Below are 14,523 nucleotides of genomic sequence, written 5' to 3' on the forward strand. Positions count from 1 at the left end.
ACGTAACTGGGGGGCGGGGCCTCAGGAAGAAAAGCGGCTGACCCGGAGTCTCGCGAGAACATTCCCTCTCAGTTCTCGCGCTGCTTCTTTACTCTCGTAGCGACGAGACCTTTCGAGATCTTCTCCGCCCCCGCTACCGGCGCCCAGGCTGCGGCCGGAGCCGGCCTGTGTAGTGTCCTCCGCTGCGGCCCTCCTGCTAACAACCTAGGCTCTTGTGTGGCCCTCCGCACGTCTCCCACTAGCCCCAGTTTCCTGGCCCACGCGGCCCGCTTTACGCGCGCCAGCCCCGCCGGGGTCCGTGTCTTGTCTTGCCGGCCGGACCCGGGCTCGAGCCTGAGCTGTAGCCGGCGCCATGTCGGTGGTGGGCATAGATCTGGGGTTCCAGAGCTGCTACGTCGCTGTAGCCCGCGCCGGCGGCATCGAAACGATCGCTAATGAATACAGCGACCGCTGCACGCCGTGAGTGTGGGCCAGGGTAGCCGCGTGCACTGGGGGTTGGGGGGTGGTGGGGAGGTAGCGCTTGCTCGGGTCTGTGACCCTCGCGGCTTGGGGAACGCGGGCCGGGCAGTCACCTCCGTTCCGAGCCGAGGCTTCGGTGGGTAGTGGACCCCCACTGCGTTTTAGGTCACTAGGGGCCGCGACCCCCCGTGTGGGTCTGCGCCAGGGGCGAGGCCTTTTTTCTGTGGCCCGCCGGCCGAGCGAGGGCTCCGAGTGGGTACTTGGACCAGCGGAGGCTGTGGGTAGGAGCTGGGGGGAAGGCAGGCCCGGGATGTGGGATGGACCGAGATTCTCTTTTAGAGGGCACATAATAGGCCCAGGGCGTACTGACGTCTCTAAAGCCCAGCACAGAGTTGGGAGCTTTGCACACAGCAGGAGCTTAATAAAAGTTTAATTGAACAGGTGTGGCGTCTGCCGGCAGGCGGTAAGACAGTGCAGAGACCGGAGTCCCACGTGAGTGGGGGGTGGGGTGGCGCCCGGAAGAGAGGGAGTCGGAGCACCAGAGATCTCCAGATAGGATTGGCGCGGAAAGATATCAGAAAAGGATTTAATAAAATCGATGCCTTTTGGATACCTTTTGCATTCGCTTTGGTTTTTCACGTCGCTTCAGTATATTGAACTGAATGTTGGGTCATTCTTTGCTGTCATTCTTCGCGCACCTATCCCTAACAGCGTTCCGCTTTCACTGTAATACATTCCAACCAGGGTGTTGGCTGCAATTGTTAATGAATGACTCAGGGGCTCACTTTGACTTTTAGAACCTATGGTAAGTTATGGAGCCAGTATAGACACAGCGCTAAGAAATCATGACTCACCCAGGTCTTTCCTTGGATAGGGTAAGAGTCTTGTACGTAGAGACACCTTTCAATCCATTGTCTTCCTCTTGGACAGAATCTCTTTAAGAAGTTTCTGTTATTTGCTAGGTTCTCATTGTGTCTCATTAAGGGCCTCTGTTTTAAGGCTCGTTTTTCACCCTACCTTTTGTTAAACTTCTTGAGCAATTTCTGGCCAACTCGATTGCTCCCTATACCAGACTGATATTTGCTACCCAGAAGACTGACAACATTTCCCTTAAACTTATCAAATTTCTATCCCTTATTTTAGACGTAACCCATTTGCTTCCCGCAAAACCCATCCCAGATCCAAAACCACAGTTTGATGTTCCTTTCTCAATTTTATTTATAGTTTTTAACTAATGAGATATAATTCACATACCATGCAGTTAACCCTTTTGAAGTGTACAGTTTGTTTTTAGTGTAGACACAAAACTGTGCAACCATCAACACAATTTTAAAACATTTTCATCATCCCACAAGAGAAACCCTGTACTCATTAGCAGTCACAGCCCAATCCCCAACCCTCCCATCTTAATAGTTTTTAACAGTGGGTCTAATTTGTATTTCCAGGGAAGTGTATTGTACAATGAAGTTTTTAAGTATTTAAGCATTAATTTCCTATTTGTTATTTTCCTCTCTGGATCCTAGTTTGCTTCATCTGTAGAGATAGTTTTCCTCAAGAAATTAAGAGGGCTAGAGCACTGAGTTAGGCATGTAACTTTTTGGTCTTTTCCCAGCTAGAATTGAACATACTTTAGCTCCAAAGGTAAGAGAATTCCAAATATTGGAATGAAGTGTTCCTGTCCTTTCTTTTAGACTCTTATGACCCCTTTTCTCCTTTAAACAAATAGTAACTACAGCAGTTTTACCATGAATCTCATTATTTGGAACTGAAAGAGTTGTTTCAGAAAAGAATTTAATCTTCCCAGATCACAGTTAAATTTGTCCCAAAGACTATTTGATGGGTGACCAGATACACCATGTAATTGTGATAAGAATATATGTTTAAATACTTAAAAGTAATTTTCCTTACATGTTCCTATATTTCCAGGAACTTAGAGGGATGCCATACATTCAAGTAGTTTTTTTTTTTTTTTCCCCGGTACACGGGCCTCTCACTGTTGTGGCCTCTCCCGTTGCGGAGCACAGGCTCCGGAAGCGCAGGCTCAGCGGCCATGGCTCACGGGCCCAGCCGCTCCGCGGCATGTGGGATCTTCCCGGACCAGGGAACGAACCCGTGTCCCCTGCATCGGCAGGTGGACTCTCAACCACTGCACCACCAGGGAAGCCCCCAAGTAGTTTTTGAACTGTGATCTCGATTAGCTTAGATTTCTGTGTTGGAGTCTTTGGCTAAGTAGAACATGGTGGGCAGAAAGGTTGATTTTTTTTTTTAAGTAGTGATTATGGAAGAATGGATTTATATCTCAGAGGTACACAGGGAATGTGAGATAGGTTTGTTTTAGTGTGAGAGTGGAATGAGATGCAGGTTCTGGAGGGCTGGGTATAGTGAAAGTAACTCATTTAAAATTGTGGGTGCAACAGGATTTGAATTCCATTTTTGAGGAGCCAGTTGAGCCTTACCTAGAAGAGACCCTTGCTTTCCCACCAAATTTAGGCTTCCTTTCATTTCAGCAGATAATGAGTAGCTTCTAATATGCCAGCTGTTGTGCTAAGCACTAAAGGTACTCTGATAAACAAGTAAGATCCTGCCATCATGGACATGGCTAGTGGAGAAAACCAGATGCTAAACAAATATGTAATTACTGACTGTGGTAAAGGTCCAGATGGGAAAGTACGGAAAGCAATGACGGGGACCTAATTTAAATTGGATATGGGGTGGTGATGGAAGGTGCTTCTTAAAGAAGTGTCATTTAAGATGAAACGCAGAGGATGAGTAGGGTTTTACCATGGAGGTTCGTGGTGGGAGCGAGGAAGAGTTGTTCCAGGCAGAAGGAATAGCAAGTGAGGAAGAACTGAGGCACACTTGACAGACTGAGAGGATTATAGCCACTTGAAAAAATGCTGTGAATTGAATCTGCAGAGAAGTTAGGCAAGACAGGTTAGATTATGGCAGGGCTTTGTAAATCATGTTAAAGATTTTTATCTAGGTGCTGTAGGAGGTGATCCAATTGATATTTTAAAGATGTGATTGGCTTTTTTATGGAGAACGAATTTATTTGACAAGGGCAAGAGAAGAAGCCGGATGATGCTTAGGAGGATATTGCAATCATTTGGTCCACATGGGAGTTTATGTTGCTCTCCACCAGTGTGGAAGCATGGGAGAAAAGTGTGGGCGGCTTAGAGATAAACTTTGGAGTTTTAACTTATGAGTGTCGTGTTGATATTTCATGACCATAGGCTTTGGAATAAGATGGAAAGCCTATTTTTATATTTAGTTGGATTATTACACTAGAAAGAGTACAACCTTAAAGCTTCTTTGGAATAAAAATGTTAACGGACTGCCAAACATTACAGGAGTTAATTGGGCCGTACTGTACAAAATTTATAGGGTAGATATGAGTTACCTAAGAAGATAATTTTGTGTATGAATAGTTATCATTTTCATGGACTTAGTTCCTCATAAAACAGTATATTAGGAATTTGAAGAGATGAAATTGTCTGTTAATAACTGCCCTTGGGAGCAAAAGCTGAAAGTAAGGTGGGTTCTGGCTAACTGGCAGATTAATATCTGATACCTTATTTGTGCAAGAAAAGTGTTCCTCTATGGAGTGAATATCTTTACACGTTGTAGATCTAAGCGCGTCAGGATGACTGGATCTTTTGGTTTCAGTGAATAGGAAAGTTGATTGGTTAACTAAAGCTTCAGATTGCTAACACTTCTCATGTCTAATTGAGGTTATCAAAGTAGTTTCTTAGACTCATTTAAGAACTAAAATACAACTTTGTATATAGAATTGGTAGGTGTAATCTACAGGAACTTTATGTCATCAGGTTCTAAATTGGGTTTCCTAAATTAAAACTTTTTCTGACTTCATAAAATACTTGTTTGTTTTAGCAACAACAACAAAAATAAAGTGCTAAGTAAAATTGTTTCTAATTATTTGCTGTTTGCTGTCTATCCTTGCATAACTTTTTCTAGACTTCTACAAATATATGTGGGGATGTGTGTGCCCATATAAACAAATAGGATCATACTATATTTTGTAATTATTTTCTTTCACTTATATTTTAGACATCTTTCAGAGTCAGTAAATATGAATTTACGTCCTTAAGTACATAATAGTCCATACTATGGCTTTAACATGCTTTCCTCAGATGTTCAGGTTGTTTCTAAATTTTTGCAATTAGAAATAGTCTTCAACAAGTCTTTTATATTTATGTTTACATGTTAATACTTTTATTTTTGTTGGATAGATTTCAAGATGTGAAATTGGTGAAAGGATATATATGCTTAAAATTTCAGTACCTATTGCCAGAATACTTTACAAAAATTTAAGGGATTAATTTACACCAGGAACGTAAGTGATTTCTCTGTTTCACTGGGGTTTGTGAGGATTATGAGTTATATAAAATATTTAGCATAATGCCTGTTACATAGTAAATACTGCCCAATTATTTGCTCATATTGTTATTATTACCTTTTTGTATATTTTATTAATTCTGTTCATTAATGGACCATATATTGGGACAGTAAAATTAAATCTATGGAAGTTTGCCTTTAGGGTTTATCAAATATGTAGCTTTTAATGTGTAAAACTTACTGACTCAGGAGTTTGTGGTTCTTAAGGAACTGCATATCTTGCTAGTATGAGTTGTTTGATCTGTTCGATATCAACTGTTTTGGGTATTTTCTAGCTCTGGGCTAAGGCAGTGACCGTGGGGTAGTCTGATTAACCTAATAACCATTTCCATGCCAGTCTTGCCTGCTTCTCTTATTTGATAGTCTAAATACTATTGTAGGTTCTCTGAAAAACTCATTTTCTTATATTGTTTAAGAAATTGAATTAGAGTAACAGCTGTCTGAATATTCTGAGGGCGGTCCTACACACACTTATAAACGTGAAACTGTACCTTTTAAGGATCCGTGCCGGTTGCAGCTGTTCATAACATCCTATCAGAATATCCATAAATGTTTGGTCAGTGGTATCTTTGACCCAGGAAAGAGAACAACGGCTATTCTCTGGTTTAAAAAGATGATTATTTCTAGGACTTAAAGATTAGAACAGAAAAGTTTTGAACTTGATTTAAATTAACTTTGTGTAATGTCAGCCTGTAATTTGGAATGGAGAAAAGGTAATATCAGTCAAGTAGCAAGTGTCTTGAGTACTGCCATTTTTAGCAGCATTAACTTGGCCTTGTGTAAAGTATAGAGGAAGTGTAAGATAGAGTCCTGCTGTGGAGATGTAATCATTCTAGTTGGAAATATGAATGACGTAAAGCAACAGTAAATAGAATAAGAATAGAGAGTACAATTATGGGCAAGGTTATTAAATATAGACCTTAATTATACAAGTTCAGAGGACAAGTCATATCTGTGGGAGATAGAGTGATAAGGAAAGGCAGGAGTGGGACTTGAGCAAACAGGATTAGAATACATGAAGAAAGGATTGGGACAGTCTGGTGAAGGTATAGAAGTAGGAATAAATCTAGAGGGTTTGGTAGGCAGTACAAAAGTATGTATGGGGACTTCCCTGGTGGTCCAGTGGTAAAGAGTCTGCCTTCCAGTGCAAGGGTTGCGGGTTCGATCCCTGGTCATGGAACTAAGATCCCACGTGTAGTGGGACAACTAAGCCCACACGCCACAACTACTAAGCTTGGGCGCCTCAACGCCAGAGCCTGCGTGCTGCAAACTACAGAACCCACGTTCTCTGGAGCCTGCGTGCTGCAACTAGAGAGAAGCCTGTGCGCTGCAAGGAGGATGCAGCCAAAAAAAAAAAAAAGGTTAAAAAAAATGTATGTGTGGGACTTGGAGTTTGGTAGTCCTGATTTTGAATCCTGAGCTCTAGTACTAGTTATGTTTCTGGGCACATTAACTTGCCTTTATTCAGTTCTTCATTTACAAAATTGGGTCAGTAATAGTTCTTGTCTTAGAGTATTTGGGAGAATCAAGTGTAGAATGCTTAGCACACTGCCTGGCATATGAAGGCTCAAAAATGAAAGCCGTGGGACAAGGGAGCTTGACCTGCTTGGATGAAAGAGAGGCTTCCTACATAGGGATTGCATGCAGGCTATGTGAAAATTTGGAATTTCCTGGTGAGTGGGAAATAGTATCAATACATATTTCCGTTAAATATCTGTTCCCTATCCAAATCCTGACAGAATCATTCAGACACTGAAGATTTTTTAGAGTGTTTGTTGAGGAGAAACAAACTTAATGGGGGTATTTAGCTTCTCTTTTTAAAAGAATTACTTAATTTATTAGGATTGCATAGCAGTATTTACCTAAATAGTAATGGCCGTCTCTGGTAGGAGGGTGTTGGTTGTAGAGTTACTGATAATCCCTATGTTCTTTTTTACACTTTTCTAATTTTCTACGATGAGCTTGCACTAGAAAGCACGGAATAGGTTCTAGCGTTGGCCCTAAAATTTGACGTAATCTTTTTGGGCCTTTTTCACATTTAAATATTAGATTTGTTTATGTAAGCTTTTACTTTAAAAACCCTTTCAATTTGTGCTGTTTAACATATCTACCCTCATTCAGTCGTCGTTTTTTTTTCTTTTTTGCGGTACGCGAGCCTCTCACTGTTGTGGCCTCCGCCGTTGTGGAGCACAGGCTCTGGACGCGCAGGCTCAGCGGCCATGGCTCACGGGCCCAGCCGCTCTGCGGCATGTGGGATCTTCCCGGACCGGGGCATGAACCCGTGTCCCCTGCATCGGCAGGCGGACTCTCAACCACTGCGCCGCCAGGGAAGCCCTCAGTTGTCCTTTTGAAAAGGAAATGGTAGAACTTTTTATTCCTCATGATTTTAAAGATGGCTGAGTGGGTTTTAGTGGATAGTTTGAGAAGGTGAAGCACAATTTACATAGCAAACTAGTTGGTATATTTTTGGTTTGTTCTGGTTTTTTTTTTTTTTTCTTTTCTTGTCTGTGCCCTGTGTCTTGTGGGATCTCAGTTCCCCAACCAGGGATTAGACCCAGGCTATGGCAGTGAAAGCCCAGAATCCTAACCACTAGGCCACCAGGGAACTCCCTAGTTGGTGTGTATATATATGTGTGTGTGTGTGTATATATATATATATTTTTTTTTTTTTTGCGGTACGTGGGCCTCTCACTGCCGTGGCCTCTCCCGTTGCGGAGTACAGGCTTCAGGCTTCAGGCTCAGTGGCCATGGCTCACGGGCCCAGCCGCTCCGCGGCACGTGGGGTCTTCCTGGACCGGGGCACGAACCTGCGTCCCCTGCATCGGTAGGTGGACTCTCAACCACTGCGCCACCAGGGAAGTCCCGGTATATATTTTTTGTATGAAACTCAGACCAAGGTTTCATTGGAGGTTTAGTAATATATAATGTTATTTATGATGTGCCAGTCTCTGATAAATGTCCTTTAAAAGTGGATCAACAAGTTTAATCCTTATAGCAACCATATTACATAGGTGCGGTAATTTCCCCCATTTTAGAGATGAACAAATTGAATTTCAGAGCAGTTAATTAACAGGTCACACAGCTAGAAAGGTAGAGAAGGGATTCAGACAGACCCATACTGTCTAATTCTAGAGCCTGAGCTCTTTTTACTGTACATGTGTTCAACTCAATCAAATTGACCATAAAGTGGAAAAGCTAAGGATTCCTTTCTTTAATGTACTAGTTGGCTTGTTATAGAACTTTTTTTAGAATGTAAGAATTATGTAATAATATATTAATAATTTTCTATAATACGATAAGAAAAGTGTGAATTCTGCCCATACTTTGCAAGAGTTATGCCTTGTTTGAGGTGTAATTGCCATATTATGTGGTAAAGATTGATGTTCCATTAGTTACATTTGATTGCTTTGTAAGAAGTTGGGAACTGTTTGTAGTGTGTGCATATATAGACGAATAAAAGGATGAATAATTTGAACTGAGACAAACTTTTATTTAGCTTTTCAAGATATACGAACCATTTCCTATCTATTACTTCTAAGGCAGATGTAGATTTTAAGAGTAAGTAAAAATGTTAACTGACTTCAAAGAGAATATTACCTAGAGCAGCTCCGTACAGTAGAACATTGTGTGATGATGGAAATGTTCTACATTCACATTGCCCAAAGTCCAGTAAGTTTTAAGCCAAGTCTAATAAGTTTTAAGAGGTAGTAACAATTTTTACTTGAGAGGGATTGGGAAGGCATCACAAGTGTGTGATGTCTCTGGAGAATGAGTGAGATTTAGAAGGACCAGGGCATTTCAGGTGGCAAAAGTGGTAGAGCAAAGCAGGAGGATTGGAAGACTGTTTGACTTGTGTTGGGGCACTGTGTGCTTGAGATTGCACCTGGAAAATGGGGGTGGGGTTGGGATTGTGAGAGGCCTTAGGTTCTACATTACGGAATCTGGACCCTATTTGCTGGTAATGTTTTTGTTTGGAAGGTAATTAGAAGCAAGACAGATTCAGAGTTACCAAGGTAGAATAGGAAATTAACCCTTCAACAGACATACAATAAAGTTGGGAACATTAATTTTTTCATTCTTAGAGCTAGTATTGTTTTGAGGAGGTGAAGGCTTGAAAACAGGGCTGCAGGAAACAATGGAAGATAAATAATGTTGGCTTTTAGTTATGTTGGGATTGAGTTATTGGTGGGATGCATGTTAGAAATTCAGATCTGGTGGCTTTTAGAAAGATGTAGGTTTGCATGCATAGGCTAGAAGGAGTGGACAGGGTGAATGGAGTAGGTAAGATTACGGTGGGCAATTTCCTAAAGGGCTGTAATAGGGGAGACATTTAAGTGGTACTCAGGATTTTTTTTTTTTTTAAGTGATAGGTGGTATATTTGCAGAAAGGCTGAGCTTGATACCTGTGCTCTAGAGGGGCTACCCCTCAGCATGTTCTAGGCCCATAGAGCTTAGGGCTCATAGGAAATCTGATGAAATTCCAGGCTGTGTCATTTATTCAGGGCATAGCTGCTTGTAACTTTTCTGGGAGATTGGCTCACAGGGACTCTTGCACCATTGTTTGGAAAGGACCACTGAGGCACAGAGAGGCTGAGCATTCTGCCAGTTTGTACAAGGCTGGTAAGTTTAAGTAAAACAGTTCTACTTAATTAGTAGGTCATCTAGTGCGGTCAGATTTGGACCAAGGCAGTATGGCTGTAGAGCTCTTATTCTTACTCGTTCCACTAAATTTGAAGAATTAGGGGTCCAGGGGGGATAGAGAGAGGGTCAAAGCTAGCTAGAGTGTGAAGTGTGGAGAAACGATCTATAGTCCTGACTCCCATTGCTTTCAGATTGTATGACTCTGGACAAATTTACTTATTAATACCTTTTTGGACTCAGTTTCCTCTCCTATAAAGTGGGAATAAGATAGGGTGCTTATGAGGATTAAATGAGATGGTGCATATAGGCAATTTATGCAGTCATTGTTATTAAGTAGGAGGAAGAGAAGGCTTTACTAACCTGAGGGAGAAATGGACTCTGGGAAGAGCTTTGTCTTTTGGATTTTTTGGGGGTGGCATGGGTAAATTTGATCTTATTTTAGCTTGAGAGAAATCAGCTACTGGAAAGGGAGATGACAAATATATCCAAGGTTCCAGAGTGAAAAACAGGGGGAAGCATGGAGGCCATGATAGCAAAAACATCAACTCCAAAATAACTGACTTTTTAAGCTTAAACACAGTGTTTTAAAGTGTTTATACCTTTAAGCAAGTTTCAATTTTGCTTTCTAAAATAAGCAGCATATACATCAAACCAGCAGGCAGTGTATGAATTGATTTGGAAGAATGTGTTCAGAAGTGGGAATGAAGTTCCTTGTCAGAAATTGAGTCTTTAAAAAAAAAAAAAAGAAATTGAGTCCTTGGAAACTAGTTCTAGAAAAATAACTTTTTATGTATTCAATATTCACAATAGGACAAGCGTTGTTTTCAGGGTTTATAGACTATTCTCTTGGTGAAGTTATGAGCTGTTCTAAACACAAAGAACATTTTATTGATGTATTGATATGAGGGTATACTATTTTATATTGGAATTTTGAACACCAAACTTGAAGAATTAGAGGACAGTGGAGACTGGTTAGTCCACCTCTCTCCAGTATTTCAGACAGATGGTCATACCAAACTTGTACTTCAACATCTAAGTGATGAACTCCCATTATTCTAAGAAGCAGTGCATTCCATGGACAGTTTACTCAGTAGAAAGGTCAAAATCATAGACTTACTGTGTGCAGTTAACAAAAATAGGGCTTTTCGGCTAAGCAGATTTTTTGCTGTGCTGCGAGGCTTTTGGGATCTTAGTTCCGTAAACAGGGATCGAACCTTCCCCCCCACTGCAGTGGGAGCGCGGAGTCTTAACCACTGGACCACCAGGGAAGTCCTTGCCTGCTTTGGTTTTGGATGTAATAATTACAGTAAGGTTTGATGTTTAAATGTTTGTTTTGTCTTCTAGGGCTTGCATTTCTTTTGGTCCTAAGAATCGTTCAATTGGAGCAGCAGCTAAAAGCCAGGTAGAACTTTGTTTTTCCCTAAAGTGACTTTCTTCTGTGGTTTGTCCATCCTTCCCATTCAGCAAGTATTTCAGTGCCCATTATGTGCCCACCACTGTGAGCCCCTGGGTGTACAACTGAGAGATGAACCTGATCCTTCTTAATGTACTTGAGTGAGAAGCAAATAGCTTTTTAAAATAGCATGAACATGTATAATCTGTTTAATGCAAAGTGCTAGGATGTTTGCTTGTTCCTGGGTATTTTATTTTTTAAATTTTTTCCTGGGTATTTTATTTTATTTTATTTTTTTGCGGTACGTGGGCTCCTCACTGCTGTGGCCTCTCCCGTTAAGGAGCACAGGCTCCGGACGCACAGGCTCAGCGGCCATGGTTCACGGGCCTAGCCGCTCCGCGGCATGCGGGACCCTCCCGGACCGGGGCACGAACCCACGTCCCCTGCATTGGCAGGCGGACCCTCAACCACTGCGCCACCAGGGAAGCCCTTTCCTGGGTATTTTATTTTATTTATTTATTTATTTATTTATTTATTTATTTTTTGCCCGCGCCGTGTGGCATGTGGGATGTGGGATCTTAGTTCCCTGACCAGGGATCAAACCCGTGTCCCCTGCATTGGGAGCGCGGAGTCTTATCCGCTGGACCACCAGGGAAGTCCCCCTGGGTATTTTAAATGCTCGTTAAAGTGTCTTGTTCTGTCTTCATCTTATTCATATTTAAGGTCAGTGTTGATCAAGGTTCTCAAGGAAGGAAAACATACTTGTAGAAGCACACTTACCATTAGTTTACTTTTAAACCAGGAACCTGACATATTTGCTGGTTCCTCTGTAACCAGAGCAGCAGAACCTGAAGAGTTCTATTTCCCTGAGTGTCTGAGGTTGCTGTAAAATTAAGGAGTTGCATGTTAGATGTTTTAATAGTTCAATCTGGAGCAACGTATAGAATGAATAACTGTTTCTTTTTCTGGACCAGGCAGCGCCTAAGATTTATAAGCCCAAGAAAATTGTGCTTGGCCAATTTAATTAAATTGGGTGTTTTATAATCTCATTTTCAGAAAGTTCAACATGTTTTAGGAGACAGTAGATAGCAAGTACAGAGCTGTTTTGAAACGTCTTTCCTTCTAAAAGTCCAGTGAATTCTTCCTGTTTTTAAACTTGCTTTCATTATTGAGAATAGTTATTGTACTAAACTGGCTGCCTAGTTCTAGGTTGACATAGTTATTGTGATACTGAGTTTCTACTTGGCAGCTTACTGAAACAGGGCCTGACTTTGGAGCCCTCATATTGTTTTACAAAAGAACTTCTGTTTGTGCCTTTTGACATTGCTGATGCAGAGGAGCTCTGCTGTTTTTCCTTGGGACTTGTTGCACTTAACTTCTGCATTGGGAAGAGGAGCCTATAAGTCTTAAGCAGAAGTTCATTCTTAAATTTTTTGAATGTCCTTTGCCAGCATTTTTTCCCATAAATTATAATACTTTATTCTAGAGAAATTAGAAAATATAGATGTAAAAGTGTGAGGAATTTAGAAGTTAGCATACTACCATTATCCAAAAATCACTGTTAATATCTTAATGTGTAACCTTTTGTACTCTTTCTAAGCATATAAATGTTTTTCTCCCCACCCCAAGAAAGTGACATCATATCATATAGATACTTGTCTCCAGACTTCTAAAATAATATTAACCATTGTATGGATATGCCATAATTTATTTACCCATTCTCCTGTCATTTACCCTCTAGGCTCTTTGCAGTTTTCTGCTGTGATAAATAATGCTCTATCAGTTTATTTGCATTAGCTTTGTGGGCTTAGTGTCATCTTTTTTTCCATTATGGTAAGTTTTCTTCACTAGAATAACTGAATTGATACATACTGCCAGATTGGCCCCTGGAAAGTTCAAATAACAAACTACGGGTAATTTTTAAAAGATAAAAATTATTTTATGTAAATGTTTGTTAGAAGTTTAAGAACAGAGAATACTTTTATAAGGGTAATGACCTGTCTTCATGAGGAAGTAAGGCAATCTGGGCTCCGGTCCTAGCCCTGCATGTGACCTGTACAGGTCCCTCACTCCTCACTTCACAAGCTAGCAGGCATCGTTCAGAAAGGTTTAGTGCTAAAGAAAACTAACTCAGAAGGAAAATGATTCTAATTTAATCCTGAGATTGTTGAATTTTTTTTTTCATAATTTCATTGCTATTAGTCTTTCCACTCTTTGACTCTGATACACTTTTTCTTAGGTAATATCCAATGCAAAGAACACAGTCCAAGGATTTAAAAGATTCCATGGCCGAGCATTCTCTGATCCATTTGTGGAGGCAGAAAAATCTAAACTTGCATATGATATTGTGCAGTTGCCCACTGGGTTAACAGGTATAAAGGTAAGGTTTTCAAGATAATACCTTAATGATTGAAATACAGGTCATTGTATATTATACCATTCTACTTTCAAGTTGTAATGAAAATGGTTACAAATGCTTTGGAAAGTCTTTTGCTAGTAAAGACCATTGGCAGTTTTTGAATAATATGGATTTTATTTGGGAGTCATAGGTGGCACTGTTAATAGGGGTTGGACAGATAGGTGGTAATGATGTGAAGTTGCTACTTGTCTTGTTGACTAATGCAGCAGTCTTGCTGGTATGATTTTAGTGAATGACTTCCGGAGGAGCAGGCAAAGAAATCAACACTTTAAAGTCACCGCCAGATATGTGGTCATACTCTTGACAGTAGGATTGGAAAGGTGTTGTTCTTTTGGGGAAAATGGAGTTTAGTCTTTGCTATCTCTGCAACATCTAGGAGAGTCTCTTTGTGAAGCATGCAGTGAACTGATCATACAAAAAAGATTAGAGGCTGAGGGATGGGTACGGTGAACACATTTGTCTCTCTTGCACTCAGGTGGTAAGAGGAATCCAGAAGGTTGTTTGAGCTTTTCAGGCAACTGAGTTTAGAGAGAGGAAATGTGGTGTTTGAGACACCCCATTTGTAGAAATAAGGATCATGGGAACAGGTTCAAAATCCAAGAGATGATGAGAATTGTGGGGAAAAGGTAGTTAATTGTGCCGTTGTAGCTGAGAATTCAGTTGAATTTGGAAGTGAAGAATTTTGATAACTGAAAAATGATCACGGGTTTACTTATGGTATTTTCAGCAATAATTTTAGTACAGTTTGAATGGGCCTGCTAATGGATAAATATGGAGTGCAGAGGAGGAAAAAAGGAAAGGGAGCTGAGGAAATGGGGGATACTTACAGTCAAGAAAGAAATAGGATGCGTATTGGCAGATTCAGTCAGAAGCGTTACAAGTGCCAAAGGAGAAAGAGACTAGGGAGAAGACCTGGGAACAAGTGGATCCAAGTATGAGCTTGGAGGAATTGACAAAGACTTAAATGAGGGAAGAAGAGGTAGCTTTGAAAGAGGCTCACTGGGAGGGTTATTTTCCGATCTTTATCATGCAATAAAGTGAGACACTGTTAAATTCTAAACCAGAATAAATTGTGGTTGGACTGGGGAGTGAGAAGGTGGTGTTCAGGTTGAGTTGGAGCAGGAACTAAAAGAAGAAAGTGACATTTTCTGGTCTGGGTTGTACTTGGGGAGTATGGGCATGTGGAATAGGACCT

The 14,523-nt window shown here is 41.0% G+C and overlaps 1 protein-coding gene across 2 annotated transcripts in view; it reads left to right on the forward strand.

The window, feature by feature from the left end:
* Positions 1-120: 120 nt before the first annotated feature.
* Positions 121-14,523, forward strand: part of HSPA4 (heat shock protein family A (Hsp70) member 4) — a 42,760-nt gene continuing 28,357 nt past the window's right edge. Inside the window, exons 1-3 of one of the 2 annotated variants that reach the window (XM_060143582.1) lie at positions 121-459; positions 10,861-10,918; positions 13,149-13,289. In XM_060143582.1, the coding sequence (XP_059999565.1) occupies positions 353-459; positions 10,861-10,918; positions 13,149-13,289 (306 nt within the window). In that variant the 5' untranslated portion in view covers positions 121-352. Of the gene's footprint in view, positions 460-10,860; positions 10,919-12,724; positions 12,743-13,148; positions 13,290-14,523 lie in introns of those variants that run through there. The other variant, XM_060143583.1, reaches the window with a different exon arrangement.

The sequence above is a fragment of the Lagenorhynchus albirostris genome, chromosome 3, assembly GCF_949774975.1.
Source record: "Lagenorhynchus albirostris chromosome 3, mLagAlb1.1, whole genome shotgun sequence".
NCBI lineage: Eukaryota > Metazoa > Chordata > Mammalia > Artiodactyla > Delphinidae > Lagenorhynchus > Lagenorhynchus albirostris.